We start from the raw sequence: 18626 nt of genomic DNA on the forward strand, positions 1-18626 counted from the left end.
AACTCTGAAAAAATTTCCTTATTTAAAAAATCCAGGGTGTAATTTTTCTAGACTATGTAAAAAGAAAACCTAAATTATAAGAAAATGACATGTGGACAAATGTCTAAGAAGATGACAAGTGGCAAAAAGTTCTTTATTTATTAAGGAGGATTTGAGCAAATATCTAGATTACATATTAGCATACATATTCCTATGAGCTCGCCACCGAATGAAATGGGCACACCAAATTAAACTGGGGCCAAGTGTATGCCCCTTGAAATAAACTGTCGGAAATTATTCTGTATGCTGCTTCTGTATAGTGTATTCCATCCCACACAGCATACGTATTCGGATCATCACACACAGGCACATACGACAATCCACATTGAGATGATCTGTTGTAGTTATACAGACCTCCAACTCCACAACATGCCTTCAGAGCACCATTTGTAAATCCTACAATGCCATTAATGGACAATATAGACATGAAATCATATTAATATTTGAGATGCAGAAAATGATTCAAGTTAGTTTCGGAACACATATATATTATGCACCAAATTTATCTGGAGAACGGATAAATTGCATGGCAGCATTGTAGTGGTCAGCGTAGATGATGATGGCATTGGGATGAAGCTCTCGAAGCTGATTTAGTTTTGTTTGCAGCAGTTCATTGTGGTATTCGGCAAATTTATTGAACTTGATGAGGCAGCCTGTTGTGCTATCATACTCTTCACTTTCAGAACCACGTATTGTTAAATATTGAGAAGAACATCCAAGTGGAAATTCTCCTGGAACGACCAGTGTTTGTGCCCCCCATCTGAATCAATTCCTGTATTTGAAAGACATTTTAACTTGGGCGTGATGTTGATGTTGATGATTTAAAATGTGTTTTGTATGAGTTGAGTGGCTTCTAATTACATCGACAGTTGAGACGATGGTATCAGTTACCTAGAGGAACGAATGGTTCGACCTCATCAATGGTTTTTCCATCTGTTATCGGATAGTTGTAATCGTTTCCACCAATCTCTCCAACTAAGATCAAAGAACGTCCAATTAAGTTTCTACAATCTGCCAACAATTAAAAACACTAAACAATGTTAATTTAATATCAAGTGATATAATTCCACCCATATGGCTGCAAATATGGTATATTGTAGAACCTTGTTGTATAGAGTATAGACTACAACTGCTTAATTGGTTACTTGAAACGTTGCTGCAAATAGAAGCTAATGGTTGTTTAAACCATGCCAACTGAACTCCTAAAGAGGCATTTGTCAAATCATTAACAGTTCCTCTTGCTTCAAGAAACGATGAATTCAATGTTGTCGCGCCCACCACAGCATAGTTAACTCCTTGTCCCGGCTCAATGACACTGTCACAGTCATGCAGAAATGGTCGTACCAATGGCAACCCGAGACTCTCAGCTTCATAATTAAACCAAAAAACAATGTAGTCATTCACCAAGTGCATGCATTATTTTCTTCCTAGAAACGTTTAGTAGATAGTATTATTTACACACACATAGAGGAAGAGGAGTTACCTAGAAAATCAATGATTAGTCGGCCATCTGAGCAACGACCAGTGGGTTTATGAAAGAAGGTTTCACCGTAAGGCGGCTGAAGAAAAGGAAAGAACCCGTCGGTTATGGAGGCCACTTGTTTTAAGTTACCGGTGTCTGTTAGGGAGTCACCGAAGCTGAAGATGGAGGTATAACATCCATTAGCATGCCAGCTACCACTCCATAACATGATTAACATTTGCAAAATTATGAAAAATATTGTAAAGGACCAAGAAATGGAAGAAAACGCCATTATAGAATAAGCTCCAGAGTTGTTCAAAAAGAAAGAAGAAGCTCTGAATTGTTTTTTTCAAAGTTTTGGCATGTCTTATATATCCATTTCGAGTTCCCTTTGTACGCGCGTTATATAGCCGGCATAAAAAAGGAAAATAACATGTTATTCGTTTTATTTGTAAAACATGTAAAATCTCTTGGCCATTTTAACATATGTTTCTCAATATAATGCTAATGCCTCTAGAAATATTTGTTTAAACAAACAATTCCACCCATAACATTTTAAAAACTTATAAATATATGTATTTGCTTCAAATCACAGATTTTGCTACATGTTTAATTTAGGTTTTATCCTTTTTTACTTAAATAATATATGTATTTACTTCGATTTCTGCCTAGTATTGACAATTATTAAATAACAGACTAGGTATGAGACCCATGTATTACATGAGTTTATTTAAAAAAAATTAATATAAAATTTAAAATATTTGAGAAGTTTGAATTTATAAGAAAAGTGAGAAAAATATTGAATTATAAAAATTAAAGTGTTTTTTTTTCTTTTTTAAATTTAAACAAATAATTTAAATAAATAAATAAAGGAAATTAATGAAACTTTAATTTAGTAATTTTGAAATTAGAAGGAAAGTCCATTAATGAAATTGATATATATTTATTATTAGATTTAAATAATATTTGACATTTAATAAAATAGAAAAACCATAAAATGACAAGTGGAATAAAAATTAATGTAAAATTACCATAAAATTAATGTGGCAAATTGAATGAAAGTATGACAAGTGGCAAAAAACCTTCATTTACTAGGGTAGACTATTAAATATAATATATGTGATACTAAATCACAATTAATAACTTTCTTTATTTCTTATTTCGTAATTTTATTTTAAAAAATAATTATTGTTTACATTTTGTTATTTAATAATGTAATATGTAATTCACGGATCTGATAGTATATAACAAATAAAAATCAAAAGAGGACAAACTCCCAACTTCTAAGCCCTCGCTATGTCTAGAGTTTAAAATAACATCCCACCTCAACCAACACAACTTTTGTTCCAATGGTTCTACACCCCAAAAGAATTAACTTGCTAGTCACTCCAAAGATTGAGCAACACCAACCGAAAGCCTAAACGATGACATATAGTAGATCCTCAAAATCCCTAAGAACCGCCTTAAGAAGCATTTGTATGTATTATTTTATATTAACATGCATTATATACATATAATTGTTTACATATAAATAATTTTTTATAAATAATTATATATTTACTATGCATAGATACATGTTATTACATAGAAACTATACGCGCTTTTACATTGACAACCCATATAAATATAATTTTTTTAGAAAAAAACCTCCGATTAAGTCTAAATATTTTGAGTTAGGGTTTAATTACAACTTTTATTTTTTAAACAGAAAAATCCTGATTATTCTATATTTTACTCAAATTAACAAAATAATTTTTTTTTTCAATAGAAAATGACAAATTATTATATAAAATTAATAATTAAAATTTTTCTATTTAAAAAATAAATATTAAAACTAAACCGTAAAATGATTTAAAATATTGATATTTTATCAAAAATTTCTCATTTTTTTTCATTAAAACTGTATTTATTATATTTTTATATAATAGATTCAATTTTTCTTTTTCGTCATTCTTTACTTTGTCTGTGACTTTAGACATCCCGTCAAAATGCTTTTGATTGAAAATGCCTCGAATCGGATAGAAAACAAAGACTTAATCTCTGATTAATAGCAAGAAGTGATTCCAATTTAACTTAACAAGCTACAAGAAATGAAGAAAATAAACCAAAAGTGAAAAACCAAACATTAAACATGCATAGAGGCCCTCGATCGATGTTAATCATGAGCAACGACTGTCCATAACTCTCTGTCCATATATACACAACTACACATGGCTATCAAATACATTCCAATTGTCTCACATCAAAACAACTAGAATCCCACGTTCATTTCGCAATCAAGCTCATATTTTAGTCTCTGCTATACTTGCAGAAAATCGATTCCCAGACTTCATAGCCGCCATTTGACGAATAGCAAGCGCAGGATTCAAGCTTTTAGGACATGTTGCTGTACAATTCTTTATAATTCTACATCTGTACAACCGTTTGTCATTCTCCGTCAACGCCTGCAATCTCTCCTCCGTGTAGTCATCGCGACTATGATCAACAAAACAAAATCTCAGATCAAGAAGATGATCAATCAAACGGCTTAATTAATTGGGTGCATGCATGCCCTAAATCATCACCTGTCGGAGATCCAACGGTGAGCGTGTAACAACGCCGCAGGTCCGTCAAACTCCTCCGGGTTCCACCAGTAAGACGGACAAGACGTGCTACAACAAGCACACAGTATGCACTCGTATAATCCATCTAGTTTCTTTCTTTGTGCTGGTGTTTGTCTGTATTCTCTTCCATCTGGTGGAGGCTTCTTCGTCTTCAACCATGGCTCAATCGACCTATGTACAGTTTCAACCTTTTATACTAGCCAACACAATCATCGTCTCTACATATGAACAAGTACAAAATTAAGGATCTTATATATCTTACTTGTACTGATGATAGAAGTTGGTAAGATCGACAACCAGATCTTTGATGACATACATGTGTGGTAAAGGAGTGATATATGTAGCCTTACTGGTGTCTGTATCGATTGGCTTAAGGCATGCGACTGTGTTGGTTCCATCGATGTTCATGGCACACGAACCACATATTCCTTCTCTGCATGACCTTCTGTAACTCAATGTTGAATCATCTTCTGATTTTATCTTCTGTAGTGCGTCCAAAACCTATATGCAACAAGTTAATCAAATGTCAAGTTGATTGATCCTATTAAGGTGAAATTACGATCGATATACCATGGGGCCACATGTGGTGAGATCGAGGAAGTAGGATTGGAGGAAGGGTTTTTGGGAGGGATGATCGGGGTTCCATCTGTAGACTTTGAACTCTTTTTTGAGAGTTTTGATGTTGTCTTTTAGGGTTTGATGATATTCGGCTGCTGCCTGAGCATGGTCTTGACCAACCGGGTGGCCTTCAAGAACTCCGAACCTCTGCTGTTTTCGGTTCACCAGACCACCCACCACCTTCTTGTATCCTTCCGTCAACCACTTCCGGCCGGTGCTCTTCAACCCCATCGCCCTCTCTAATTACACACACAGTTGACACAGCAAGGAGTGGGGGCTTTTGAATGGCTTTCGTGGCGTTTATGGATTGACACGTGGAGGATATATGGTGACACGTGTATACGTGACTTTTAATTTCAGAGTTAGGAGCTAGGACTCTTTCAATTCTGGGGCTCCTTAAAATAGACGGTTTAAGACGGGTTCAATAGGGGGTGGGAGTACTTTTAGACACTAGCAGTGTCGTAAAACTTGTCGAGTTGGTCGATTACTCGGAGTCCTCCAAGTACTCGCTACTTCCTCTTGCCGAGGCGAGTTACATAATCCCGAATACTCCTTGGTCGGCCCCATTACGAACTGAGTAGTGTTGTGAAATTCGATCAACTCGGTGATTAATACGTATAATATACTTAATGATTTATTATTTAACACAAACACATGTGATTATTACTACATATATATCTTAAATTTTCAATAATTATTCACGAAATGAGACCATTATGTTTTTTCATTTTTTGTGTATTTACATGTATCCAATTTTGTTATATATTTCAATCAACTTATGATTTTATCTTATGATTTTGACATATATAATTTCCCTAAAAATATTTCTACACAAATTTCCAAATCCGAGTACTCCCGAGTACTTGGTACTTGCTACTCGGTAGTCGGCCGAACAGGTAACGAGTAATGAGTTCTACAACCTTGACTTTTAGCACTTTGGCATGTCAAATTTTTAAGTGCCACATCATTTTTTTGTCTTAACACCTAATTCTTAGCATTTCAAAGCATTCATTTTTTTTTCTTTTTCAAATTTACTTAAATTATATTTTTTTTAATACATAAACATTTAATATTACAAAAAATTCTATTTTTTTAAATAAAAACATTTAGTATTTAAATAAAAAAGGCTACACTAATTTAAAACATAATACTAAATAAAAAGGTTTCTATTTTGGACAAAAAAATACCAAGTCGCTTAAACTTTAGGACAAAAATAACAAGCTACTGAAACTTTGGGGGCAAAATATGTAAATTCTTTATCTTCTTCCCAAATTCTAAGTTTTAGCAAGGAAAATCTTAGCAATAAAAATCGAAGCTTCCACACCTCCCAATTGTCAAAATCAGAGGGATTTTTTTATGAATTTGTCAAATATGAAATGGGATCCGATTAGAAGCACCAATCACAGCAAGCCAAACTCTCTCTCTCCTCTCGCTATATACCTAGTGATTCACTGGTAGCGAGCTTCCTAACGTGCGCTATGGGGTGGTGTATAGCGTGCTTAATGAGCTCCTAACAAGCGTTTGTAGCGACCGACTCCTTTCAGCCTAATATCTGCATTCCATACAATTTTATTACTTTATTTTTTTATCCATAATATATCTACGATCCATAAATTTTATTCTTTTTATTTTTAAAATGTATTAAAATCTATAAAATTCAATAAAATTTTACAAAATGTAATTTATAATAAATATTTAAAAATTAAAAACTTTCCTTCTTTTCATTGAAAAATTCAATGCCCATTAAACTTCAAATTCATTTAATGTCAAGATGACATTTCACAACAATAGAGTTCACATTGGTTTGCCACGTCGTTTAACTCTCACATTGAACTCACAATTATAGATGCTCTGTGACTTGACGGTTTAGTTTAGTGGTATGGAGAGCAGGTTTTCATTTATATAAATCCGGTGATCTAAATCTGTCTTGGTTTAAAACTAGCGGGTGTGTCCACTCTCCGGGTGGAACAGACGGTATGTTTTTTATTTGTAAATTTCCAACTGCTTGAAAACAAATAGGAATAAAAATAGATTTAAGCAATAGGACTTTGAAATTGTACGTAAATTCAGGGGCACTCAAACAGCCCACAAACATACACACATCACAGATAGTTCATACCGTTGTTTTTAACGCCTAAATCACTCAATATTAATACTAAATATCTGTATAAAAATGTATTAATGTAAATTGCTATTTCACACAGAAAAAAAATAATGTTTTAACCCTTAATATCACTCAATATTAAAGAAAAAAACTGCATTAAAGTATAGAAAAATCACTCAATAAGCGGAGAAAAATAAAAATTGGGTTTAATTCAAAAAATCACTCAAGTAACACTTAAAATTATACATTCAATTAATGCGGAAAAATAAAAAGTAACTTGTGATACATGTTTATTTCAAAAAAAAAAAAAAAAAAAAAACGGCACAATACAATTTCATTCCTTATTCTTGTTTTGATTCCCAAATTGAACATCAGCAACCTTATTCTTGAGTTGATTAGTTTGTTGTTGATTCGAGATATTAACCAAAATAGTTTGGAACCTCAGCAACCTGATGAGGTAAGTCAACAGATAACATTTGAGAATCATAAGACATTGTTGCAGCTTTCAACATATGGATGATGTTTCATGTGTAAAAAATAATTAAAAATTAAACCTATGGATGTTGTTCTATGTGTAGAAATCATGGGCACCAATAATTCACTACTGGAGCTATAAAAGTTTCTCATGCTAGCCTGTTGAGAAATGTATACCAAAGACAAACACTTTAATTTCTCGACCTCCATTTGCGTTTATGTATAATATTTATAAAGAAAAAAAGTAAGGAACAACACAAAATCGGTTCCTACAAGAAAAAAAAATCATAATGTGATAAAGAAAGTCACACAAGCATTTCATCAAACACTTATTGTGCATAAGATTTAAAGTTGCCAACTTTTTCAATCAGGTTTCACATAAACCCATAATTACATTTCGGAATCATGATTAAAAAAAATCCAGATTAAAATTGATGCAAATCAGAAAACACGTTTTTGAATTTCTTCAAGTCAATCAAATTGAAGATAACCGAGTGAAAGTGAAAAACAACAATTACACATTTGGAATAACAAATGACAAAATTACTTTTGGGTCTTTGAATGAAGTTTTCATGGACTTGAGGTTCGTCTTTGGTCTGATTTTCATCTTTATAGATAATTACAAAAACTAAACACCAATCTACACTGGAAAATCAAAGTTGCACAGAAAACAGAAAATTTAACCGTGCCAATGTTTGAACTTGAATTTGGGCAAAACTATTATTTAAGATCACTTATTGAGCCTAATGCTCTTTCAAGTTTCTTAGGGTAGTCGGTATGGGTTCAACAAGAAGCGACGGGGGTGAGGTGGCACCCCTCAACGCCGTTATAACTGTTGGATTAGTGTCTAAGTCAGTAACCATATTTGGTATATACTTGACCCGAGTGTGCATGGTCCTTTTGGGTTGCCTTCACCAAAGCAACTTGACAAGGTAATTTGATAAGAGAGAGGAGATATTATGATTTATTAATATATTATAAGAATAATATATTAAAGGAGAAATCATATTTATTTAATTAGTATTAGTCATAAATTAATTAGGAATTAATTTGGTGACTAAAAGAGATTAATTAAATAAAATGGTATAAACTGTCAAATGTGTGATAGTTGAGTTTTGGGCTAGGAAACCTAATGGACTAAGGGGGAACGAAATTATGATGAAGGATCATCATATTTTCGTCCAAGGCCTCATTCCATAAGGTTCCTTGGGCTGCTTGGTGGCTAAGTTGTCCATTAGGGTTTTGACTAAAACCCTAGCACCCTATAGTATAAATACATGCCCTATGCTTCAATTTAAGGCCACTTGATTCCAAGGAAACCCTAGGGCCGAAATTAGCATCATTCCCTTCTCTCTCTTTGTTGCCTTCTTGCTTCAAGGTGTTTGTGAGCCATTAGAGGCACTACAATTGTGGTGCTTGCTTTCAAGAGTTCAAGAGAGTTCAAGAGATCAAGGAAACTAGTTGTTATTGCTATATAACAACAAAGGTATGTTTACTACACTTCTATGTAATTTTCGAAAATTATAGAAGCATGCAAGGTTTTTTATTTTGTGTTCATAAAGTTGTATGTCTTATAGTGAAAACATAGATCCAACTAGGGTTGCATGCACACATAGGATTGTTTGTATAAAACCTAACAGTGGTATCAGAGCCATTGGTTTTTTTTGTTTTCAATTGGATTTGATGCATATTATGAATTTGACAAATTAGGGTTTATGGCAAGTAAACCCTAAGGCTTGGTGATTTTCGCAAATTAGGGTTGCAAAACCCTAGTTGGCGATTTTGATAGGGTTCTTAAACTCTTTTTGCCTAGCCTCCAAATTTCGAAATTAGGGTTAAGGAACCCTAGGGATTTCGAAATTCCCTTGCCCCCCAAGATAAGATCCCAAGATTTTAGGGATTTGGATATTGCTATCTTTATGATTATCCATTTAATTGTTTAAACTAGATAATTGAAGATCTTGTATTATCCTTTCCATATATTTAAAAATCTAGGGGATAAAAGGATTAATTAAATTAATAATTTAATTTTATGATAAACCTTAAAGATTTAATAGTTCAAATTAATTGTTTAATTTTGATAATTATTAAATCAAAGTTTTCTTGGTGTTTAAAATTTTTAAATTAAATAGCCCTAATATTCGAAAATTTTAAATACACATTAAGATACTAGTATTTTGAAATGCTTTAAAATACACCCTTATACAATTATGATATTATAAGATTAATTATTATATATGTATAAGAATAAGCTAGTCTTATCGCTAGTAGGCCTCATTCACGAAGCCGGTCTATAAGGTGGGTATAAGGTTGCTGCCTATAAAATGGCGCTTAATGGATGTACACTCACATCTACCGCTTGCTTGACTGGTGGAGGGTCGTTAGCCGAACGGATAGGATAGGGCACTTAATTCCTCATTAAAAGTATAATGGAAATATTAAAGTAACTACATTGTTTTACAAATTCCCACTCTTAGTTACTTTAGGGTAAAATGTGAAAATGATGCTAATCCATGGAATTACACTTCGTACCCTTGTCAAACGTTGATGGAGCGCGTGTGGTTAACCGGCACATCAATTTGGGGATGACATAGGTAGCGAAGGGTGACTCGATGTTTGTCATAGATCAATGGAGCGTGTGTGGTTTACCGGCACATTGATTAGGTGATAGTGACGTTGAGTGCACCACGTTAATTCGCATGGTTATTCACAAATTTGTTTGCGATCCTCGGCATCCCAGTCGCAAATGTGAAATGCATATCGAGATTTAAACATGCCATTGAAAAGTTCAATGAATCTCAAAGATCTAGGAGTTTTCAATACATTTAAAACCTAAATTGCTTTTTCGTTTTTCATGGTGAGAATTAGTGAATCGTCATTCACTTACCTTCAAGTTATTTACTTTTAGAGTACGGCATCCCTTTCTAAGTTGTAAATAATGTTGTTGGATCCTAGCCCTAATTTCTCATTTGGGTGTTTAATTAGGGATTCATTTCTAATCAAGCTTTGTCCCTTTCTTTTTCAGATGTCTGCTAACAACAACAACAACAACGCTTCTGGGTCATTCTCATTGATGAACTTGTGTCAGAAAGTGACATTTGATGGTTCAAACTTCAACGAATGGATGAGATACATTCGCATGATCACACGCTACGAGGACAAAGAATATGTCCTCGATGAAAAGCTTGAGAAGATCATCCCAGATGTTGCTACTCCTGAGGAACTGGCCGCCTTTGAGGCCCACGAGCGTGATGCCACGAAAGTTCACTGCATCATGCTGGCCACCATGAACCTCGAACTCCAAAAGTCCTATGAGGACATGTATCCATATGAAATGCATCAGGATTTGCTGGACAGGTATCACCAGAGCGCGAGGCAAGAGCGCTATGAGATCATTACTAACATGATCACCGCTAAGATGGGGAGTGGAGAATCCCTAACCTCTCATTTGCAGAAAATGCAGAGGTATGTTGATCGTCTTCTCAAACTTAATGTTAAGTTTGATGAGGATTTGGCTATCGACATAATCCTCCACTCCTTGCCCTCCTGCTACAATCAGTTTAGGATGACCTACCATATGAACAAAGAGGAGGTCTCCTTGAGCAAGCTCCAAGGACTTTTGAGGACTGCTGAGAGCAACCTCAAAGACAAATCCGTTGCACCGTCCCCTGCTGTGGCCGCTCCTGTGATGGCAATAGGTCAAGGAAAGGGTAAAAAGAGGAAGGCACCATGTAAGAGCCACCATAAGGGGAAACCCCGTGATGGTTCGTCATCAAGTGGGACCAAAGCAGGCCCCATTAAACCCTCTTCCGATCCTAAAGAAGCAGAGTGCTTCTATTGCCACCAAAAGGGCCACTGGAAGCGAAGCTGCCCACAATATCTGCAAGACATAAGAGATGGGAAGATCAAGCCCACATTTGCAGGTATGTATTCTATTAAATCTAATAACTCATCATTTGCTACTTCATGGGTTCTTGATACAGGATGTGGTTACCACATTTGTTCTGATTTGCAGGGCCTAAAAAGAAGTAGGGAGATGGAGCATGGGAAGATGAACCTGATTATGGGAAACAGAAGATCGTCGCCTGTGACCAAAGTCGGTGTTTATTCTTTAGTGTTAAGTAATGGGTTAGGAATAGATTTAGAGAATTGCTGTTATTCGCCAGATATGGCAAGAAACATTATTTCTTTTCATGGGTTGTTTAGACAAGGTTTCAGATATTCTTTTGATAATAGTAATGGTTCTATTAATGTTTATTTGAATGGTGTCTTTTACTTCAATGCATTACCTTGTAATGGGATTTATGAATCAGTGATGATTGTTGATAATTTTGGAAATAATGTTTTGAATATTGATTCGTCTACTAGTCTAGACAAATCATGCTTGTGGCATTGTCGTCTTGGCCATGTCAACAAGAAACGCATAGCCCAACTCCAAAAGGATGGAGTGTTGGAGTCATTCGACCTTAGAGACGATGACACGTGTGAGTCTTGTTTACTTGGGAAGATGACCAAGTCACCCTTTACTGGCACATGTGAAAGGGGTGAGGGTTTATTGGATCTCATACACACCGATGTGTGTGGGCCCTTTAGATCCACCACAAGGGATGCTTGCCGCTTCTACGTGACTTTTACAGATGATTATAGCAGATATGGATATATCTACTTGATCAAGCAAAAGTCGGAAACCTTTGAAAAGTTCAAAGAGTTTAAGATTGAAGTGGAGAATCAGCTGGGCAGGAAAATCAAGATGCTTCGGTCAGACCGAGGAGGAGAGTACCTAAGTCTTGAGTTTCACGACTATCTAAAAGAATGTGGAATCGTTTCGCAATTGACGCCTCCGAGAACGCCACAATTGAATGGTGTGGCTGAGAGACGTAATCGGACCTTGTTGGACATGGTTCGTTCTATGATGAGTCGGACTTCGCTACCAATAGCTTTCTGGGGGTATGCCTTAGAGACTGCCGCCCATATACTTAACTTAGTTCCCACTAAGAAGGTTTCCAAGACTCCTCACGAGATGTGGACAGGGAAGGCTCCCTCGTTGGCACATATCAAGGTTTGGGGTTGTGAGGCTTTCGTAAGACGAGAGACTCACGACAAACTAGAACCTCGCAGTGAGAAGTGTTATTTCATCGGCTATCCGCAGAAATCTTTTGGCTACCTTTTCTATAGACCGAGTGACAATGTTGTCTTCGTTGCTAGAAGAGGGGTTTTCCGAGAAAGGGAATTAATAAGCCAAGAAGACAGTGGGAGGCAAATTGAACTTGAAGAAATTCAAGATCAAAGCGATGAAGGAACCTCGGACACTGGCACTCAACTTGAGGAGGAAACTCCTGTTGAACCTATTGACGAGTCCCTACCTCTTCGACGTTCCACTAGGGCTAGCGTTCCACCCCAGTTTTATGGTTTTCATATTACTACTGAAGGGGATACATTTATTAGTGATAGTACACTAGTAAATTTGGATGAACCTAGCAGCTATAAGGAAGCCATGGCAGGCCCGGAGTCTGCAAAATGGAAAGAGGCTATGGACAGCGAGATTCAGTCCATGTACGACAACCAAGTTTGGAATTTGGTTGATAATGTACCGGGTCGTAAGACAGTCGGGTGCAAGTGGATCTTCAAGAAGAAGACGGACATGGATGGGAAAGTGCATACTTATAAAGCGCGATTGGTTGCGAAGGGCTTTACTCAAACTCCCGGAGTTGACTATGATGAGACCTTCTCACCAGTTGCGAAGATAAAGTCTATTAGGGTGATGCTTGCCATAGCTGCGTTTCATGATTATGAAATATGGCAGATGGACGTGAAAACCGCCTTCCTTAATGGAAAGTTGGCTGAGAATGTCTATATGAATCAGCCAGAAGGTTTTGTCGATGTGAAGCATCCGAATAGAGTATGCAAGCTTGAGAAATCTATTTATGGATTGAAACAAGCATCTCGCAGATGGAATCTTTGTTTTGATGAGAAGGTTAAAGAGTTTGGCTTTCTGCGAAGCGAAGATGAATCTTGTGTGTATGTCAAAGCCAGTGGGAGTATAGTAAGCTTCCTCGTATTGTATGTCGACGACATACTACTCATAGGAAACGATGTCCCAACCTTGCAGGAAGTCAAGTCCTGGCTTGGGAAATGCTTCGCTATGAAGGACCTCGGAGAAGCCGCTTATATTCTGGGAATAAGAATAGTAAGAAACAGGGAAAAGAGACTGATAGGACTCAGTCAGGATACATACTTGGAAAAGGTACTAAAGCGTTTTAGTATGGAAAATTCCAAGAAAGGGGAGTTGCCAATCCAAAGCAATACCAAGCTGAGTAAGACTCAGAGCCCGAGTACAGAGACAGAGATAGCTGATATGAGCCGAGTACCTTACGCTTCCGCAGTAGGCTCTATCATGTACGCTATGACTTGTACTCGCCCTGATGTGGCCTTCGCTTTAAGCATGGTCAGCAGATATCAAGGGAATCCTGGTAGGGCACATTGGATTGCAGTTAAGAATATTCTTAAGTACCTTCGGAGGACCAAGGGATGGTTTCTAGTCCTCGGTGGGAGTGATGACTTAAGGGTACGAGGGTACAGTGATGCTAGTTTTCAGACGGATCGGGATAACTTTCGATCGCAGTCAGGCTGGGTCTTTACCCTAAATGGAGGAGCAGTGACTTGGAAAAGTTCCAAGCAAGAGACCGTAGCTGATTCAACGTGCGAATCAGAGTATATTGCGGCGAGCGAAGCGTCAAAGGAGGCTATATGGTTGAAGAACTTCATTGGAGACCTTGGAGTTGTGCCATCCATAAAAGAGCCCGTGGAAATTTTCTGTGATAATGAAGGAGCGGTTGCCTTAACCAAGGAACCAAGGGATCATGGCAGATCTCGACATATCGACAGGAAATACCACTTTATTAGACATCGGGTAGAAGAGGGACTCCTCGTTGTGAAGAGGGTATCGTCAGAAGATAACCCAGCAGATCCCCTTACAAAGGGACTGAGTAGGGTCAAGCATTTGCAGCACGCTAGGAGCGTAGGGCTGAAGGACGATATTAGTTTAGATTAGATAGGTAGAAAACTTGTAATAGATAATGTCATATTCAACAAATGATGATTAAATAAAGGTGTGTTATTTATAAGAAAGTTTCTATCTTGTGTTGATTATTTATCTATTGTGTCGATTTTGCATGTTTTGACTTCCTGAATAATAAGATTATTCGAACAGTTCACAATCGCTCATATGTTGGAAGTAGATATGAAGGAAGATTGTCATAAATTTGTTTGTAGATTGTCTGAAAAGTTTTAGACATAGCAAAGGTTTGCTGCAAAGTTTATGAGTGCTTATGAAATTTGTATTGAGCATTGAAATAGACCCACACTTGCTGGTATTACTTCATGAAGGTTATCACAAGTGATCGCAAGATGATAATATCATATAATCTTTAAACCTAGAGATATGGTTATTGTTTATTAGTTGATTATACATTGATAATGCGAAAACGCATCAGTAACTTGATGTTATAAAATGTATTATTGTGTGTGGTTTAACTAGTAAATGATAAAGGCATATTAGTCAACGTTTTCTGTTCCTTTTATTCTGTGAGGATAAAAGCGATATCTCGGCCACTTGATGATTTGGTTTGACTTATGTGCCGGGCCCGGTCAGGATAAAGTTGATGTGTTCAACTGAGTTCTATGTCGAACAAATCATAAATCAAGAAATAGAATGCTAGACAATAAGTATTGTTAGCATGATATCTAGAACAGAGGATTATACGATCCCTTATCTAAAGGACAGATTATTGGTCAGAGTTGACAGCGGCTATTGAAAGCTACGATTGCTATTGGGTACGGAAGTTATACGTGAGATATAGTTACTAGACTTATCCAAGTGGGAGACTGTTGGATTAGTGTCTAAGTCAGTAACCATATTTGGTATATACTTGACCCGAGTGTGCATGGTCCTTTTGGGTTGCCTTCACCAAAGCAACTTGACAAGGTAATTTGATAAGAGAGAGGAGATATTATGATTTATTAATATATTATAAGAATAATATATTAAAGGAGAAATCATATTTATTTAATTAGTATTAGTCATAAATTAATTAGGAATTAATTTGGTGACTAAAAGAGATTAATTAAATAAAATGGTATAAACTGTCAAATGTGTGATAGTTGAGTTTTGGGCTAGGAAACCTAATGGACTAAGGGGGAACGAAATTATGATGAAGGATCATCATATTTTCGTCCAAGGCCTCATTCCATAAGGTTCCTTGGGCTGCTTGGTGGCTAAGTTGTCCATTAGGGTTTTGACTAAAACCCTAGCACCCTATAGTATAAATACATGCCCTATGCTTCAATTTAAGGCCACTTGATTCCAAGGAAACCCTAGGGCCGAAATTAGCATCATTCCCTTCTCTCTCTTTGTTGCCTTCTTGCTTCAAGGTGTTTGTGAGCCATTAGAGGCACTACAATTGTGGTGCTTGCTTTCAAGAGTTCAAGAGAGTTCAAGAGATCAAGGAAACTAGTTGTTATTGCTATATAACAACAAAGGTATGTTTACTACACTTCTATGTAATTTTCGAAAATTATAGAAGCATGCAAGGTTTTTTATTTTGTGTTCATAAAGTTGTATGTCTTATAGTGAAAACATAGATCCAACTAGGGTTGCATGCACACATAGGATTGTTTGTATAAAACCTAACAATAACACGGGGAACACCGCCCCCTACTCGTTGCTTCTCGTCGAGTTGAATCTCGTTGCGATGGCGACGGGAAGAAACGAATAGAATTAAAAAAAATGACCGTTTTAAATTAAAAAAAATAACCGTTTATTTGCAACGGTTTAAAAAAAAAAAAGTTAATTACTAAAAAAAAAACATTTTATCCTATAAATACTCTCATTTTATTTAAAATTTTAACACATTTTCTCTTATCCTCTCTACATACTTTCAATTATCTTCAAAAAAAATATGGATCCTTTCGACTCGTCCGATGATTCAGATGACGATATTTTCTTTAGGATGATGTATCATTATTACACTACCGACCTGCTACAACCAGACCCAGTCCCGCTACTAACAAGACGTGCGATGTTAAACAGAAATCGCGAGGAAGGACACGAACATCTATATAACGATTACTTTGTGGATCATTATGTATACGGGGCGAAGGACTTCAAAAGAAGATTTCGTTTGAGTAGGGATGTGTTCTTACGAATCGCCAACGCCTTGGAAAGCCGATATCATTTGTTTACTATATTTTTATACCAAATAAATAAAAATATACTACATGTTTCTTTAATTTTACAACATATGCAATATATTTTTAAACTATAGTTAATTTATGTTTAGGTACGAATTTTTTCAATTAAGATATGATGCTAGAGGTAGACGGGGGTTTACAACGTTGCAGAAATGTGCTGCGGCCATTCGTTTGATGGCTATGGGGGAGTCACCCGACACCATGGACGACTATATGAGAATGTCCGAAAGAACCGCAAGAGAGAGTTTGTATACATTGTCAAGGGGTGTTGTTGAAAACTTTTGGAGATGTGTATTTGCGGAAACCTTCGTTGCATGATTTGCAAGAATTGTATGCGGCGCATGAAGAACGTCATGGGCTTCCCGGAATGATCGGAAGCATTGATTGCACACACTGGAAATGGAAAAATTGTCCGGTAGCATGGAAAGGGCAATACGCAAGTGGTCATCACGGATCACCTTCATTGGTGTTAGAGGTTGTCGCTTCTCAAGATTTATGGATTTGGCATGCATTTTTTGGGGTTGCGGGTTCCAACAACGACGTCAACGTTCTTGATCAGTCGCCAATATTCGGCAATCTTTTGAACGGAAAAGCCCCGGATGCTCCTTTCACGGTGAATGGAAACGAATACAAATATGGCTATTACCTTACAGATGGAATATATCCTCAGTATTCCACATTCGTGAAGGCATTCCGCCACCCGGTTGAAGAACGAGACAAATTTTTTAAGAGAAGACAAGAAGGAGCACGTAAGGATGTGGAACGTGCTTTTGGAGTGCTGAAGGCGAAGTGGCATATAGTTGAACATGCAGCACGACCATTGGATTTAGAAACTTTACGATATATCATGTATGCATGTATCATAATGCATAACATGGTAATAGAAGATAAAGGGAAAAATATTGCACACTATATCCCAACAGAGCCTAGACACGTTCAGTTTCAACCAGGAACAACAGATTATTTGCATCGCGTTGTTGACATTCATGACGCAAATAAACACAAACAACTTCGAGAGGATTTGGCGGATTATATCTTCTATGGTAACAATAACGATAACGAATAGCGTTGTCTTTTTTTTTTTTTTTTTGAATTTAGATGTTATTTCTTTTTTGTTTTTGGATATTATGTGTAATTTAGCCTTTATATTAATTTTAATCTTTAAAAAATTTTAATTTTTTTTATAATTTTTAAACATTATATTTTATTTATTATTCATATATAAAAAATATTTATATCAATTTATAAAAATCGAAATAAATAAAAAATAAATTATAAAATGAAAAAAAAAGTATAAAAAAAACGAAATAGTAAAAAAAAAAAAGAAAAAATTATTTATTTTCAAAAACTTGGTGTTGCATCTTGTTGCCCATTTCCCCACTTGGTGTTGTAACACCACTTGCTTATGTGGCATGTGAGGTGGTGTTGCATCTTGTTGCCCACACCCAATGCTCTTAATCATAGAAAAACTCACCTGTTGTGAACCATGTTTTTAGGGCATGTTAGCGTTAAGATATCGGCTCGCTTTCACCAAAACCTCATATAACCTCATAAAAAACAAAGATACACCAAAACCACATATAATCATTAAATTTGAGCTAAATTTAATATAGGATTTAGGTCATTTTTATATGACAAAGGGCCCTCGATACACCAAAACCTCATATAACCTTTAAATTTGAGCTAAATTTAATATAAGGTTTAGGTCATTTTTGGTCATTTAACTTTTGGTTTTGTGCTCATTTGATCAGTTAATTCTTTTTAAGTTTTAAATGGTCATCAAACTATTCGCTTTGTACTCATTTAGTCACTTAACTTTTGGTTCGGTCACATTTAGTCATGTAACTTTTAAAATTGTGCTCATTTAGTCATTTAGTCACTAAACTTTTAAATTTTTTCAAAAGTTTAGTGATTAAATGAGCACAATTTTAAAAGTTAGGTGACTAAATGAGCACAAATCTAAAAATTAAGTGACTAAATGAGCACAAAGTCAAAAGTTTGATAACCTTTTAAAACTTAAAAAGAGTTAACCAAATGAGCACAAAGCCAAAAGTTAAGTGACCAAAAATGACCTAAA

At 35.8% G+C, this 18626-nt stretch overlaps 3 protein-coding genes across 3 annotated transcripts; 1 reads left to right on the top strand and 2 right to left on the bottom strand.

Annotated features, from left to right (window-relative positions):
- Positions 1-130: 130 nt before the first annotated feature.
- LOC111917743 (GDSL esterase/lipase At1g28650) lies at positions 131-1855 on the bottom strand. The gene is made up of 4 exons (XM_042901827.2): positions 1523-1855; positions 1143-1406; positions 931-1050; positions 131-811 (listed from the first exon to the last, which is right to left on the bottom strand). Exons 1-4 carry the CDS (start codon positions 1791-1793, stop codon positions 735-737), a joined length of 732 nt encoding a protein of 243 aa, XP_042757761.2. The 5' UTR covers positions 1794-1855; the 3' UTR covers positions 131-734.
- A 1784-nt stretch (positions 1856-3639) lies between these two features.
- Positions 3640-5289, bottom strand: LOC111917716 (succinate dehydrogenase [ubiquinone] iron-sulfur subunit 3, mitochondrial). The gene is made up of 5 exons (XM_023913383.3): positions 5229-5289; positions 4675-4961; positions 4367-4605; positions 4066-4275; positions 3640-3976 (listed from the first exon to the last, which is right to left on the bottom strand). Exons 1-5 carry the CDS (start codon positions 5287-5289, stop codon positions 3784-3786), a joined length of 990 nt encoding a protein of 329 aa, XP_023769151.2. The 3' UTR covers positions 3640-3783.
- Positions 5290-16916: 11627 nt separating this feature from the next.
- LOC111917768 (protein ALP1-like) lies at positions 16917-17615 on the top strand. Its single transcript, XM_052770827.1, has one exon. The coding sequence runs from the start codon at positions 16917-16919 to the stop codon at positions 17613-17615; it is 699 nt and encodes a 232-aa protein (XP_052626787.1).
- Positions 17616-18626: the final 1011 nt, after the last annotated feature.

This window comes from Lactuca sativa, chromosome 4 (assembly GCF_002870075.4).
Source record: "Lactuca sativa cultivar Salinas chromosome 4, Lsat_Salinas_v11, whole genome shotgun sequence".
Classification (NCBI taxonomy): Eukaryota; Viridiplantae; Streptophyta; class Magnoliopsida; order Asterales; family Asteraceae; genus Lactuca; species Lactuca sativa.

Excerpts from the sequence above, each read along its gene's own strand:
- LOC111917743 (XM_042901827.2), bottom strand. The coding sequence starts at position 1,793 with ATGGCGTTTTCTTCCATTTCTTGGTCCTTTACAATATTTTTCATAATT. Across the intron at positions 1,051-1,142 it reads TCTATACTCTATACAACAAG|ATTGTAGAAACTTAATTGGA; the intron begins GTTCTACAATAT and ends AATTGTTGGCAG. Across the intron at positions 812-930 it reads CGAACCATTCGTTCCTCTAG|GAATTGATTCAGATGGGGGG; the intron begins GTAACTGATACC and ends TTTCAAATACAG.
- LOC111917768 (XM_052770827.1), top strand. The coding sequence starts at position 16,917 with ATGATCGGAAGCATTGATTGCACACACTGGAAATGGAAAAATTGTCCG.
- LOC111917716 (XM_023913383.3), bottom strand. The coding sequence starts at position 5,289 with ATGGGGCCGACCAAGGAGTATTCGGGATTATGTAACTCGCCTCGGCAA. Across the intron at positions 4,962-5,228 it reads TCGGCAAGAGGAAGTAGCGA|AGAGGGCGATGGGGTTGAAG; the intron begins GTACTTGGAGGA and ends GTGTGTAATTAG. Across the intron at positions 3,977-4,065 it reads CACCGTTGGATCTCCGACAG|TCGCGATGACTACACGGAGG; the intron begins GTGATGATTTAG and ends TGTTGATCATAG.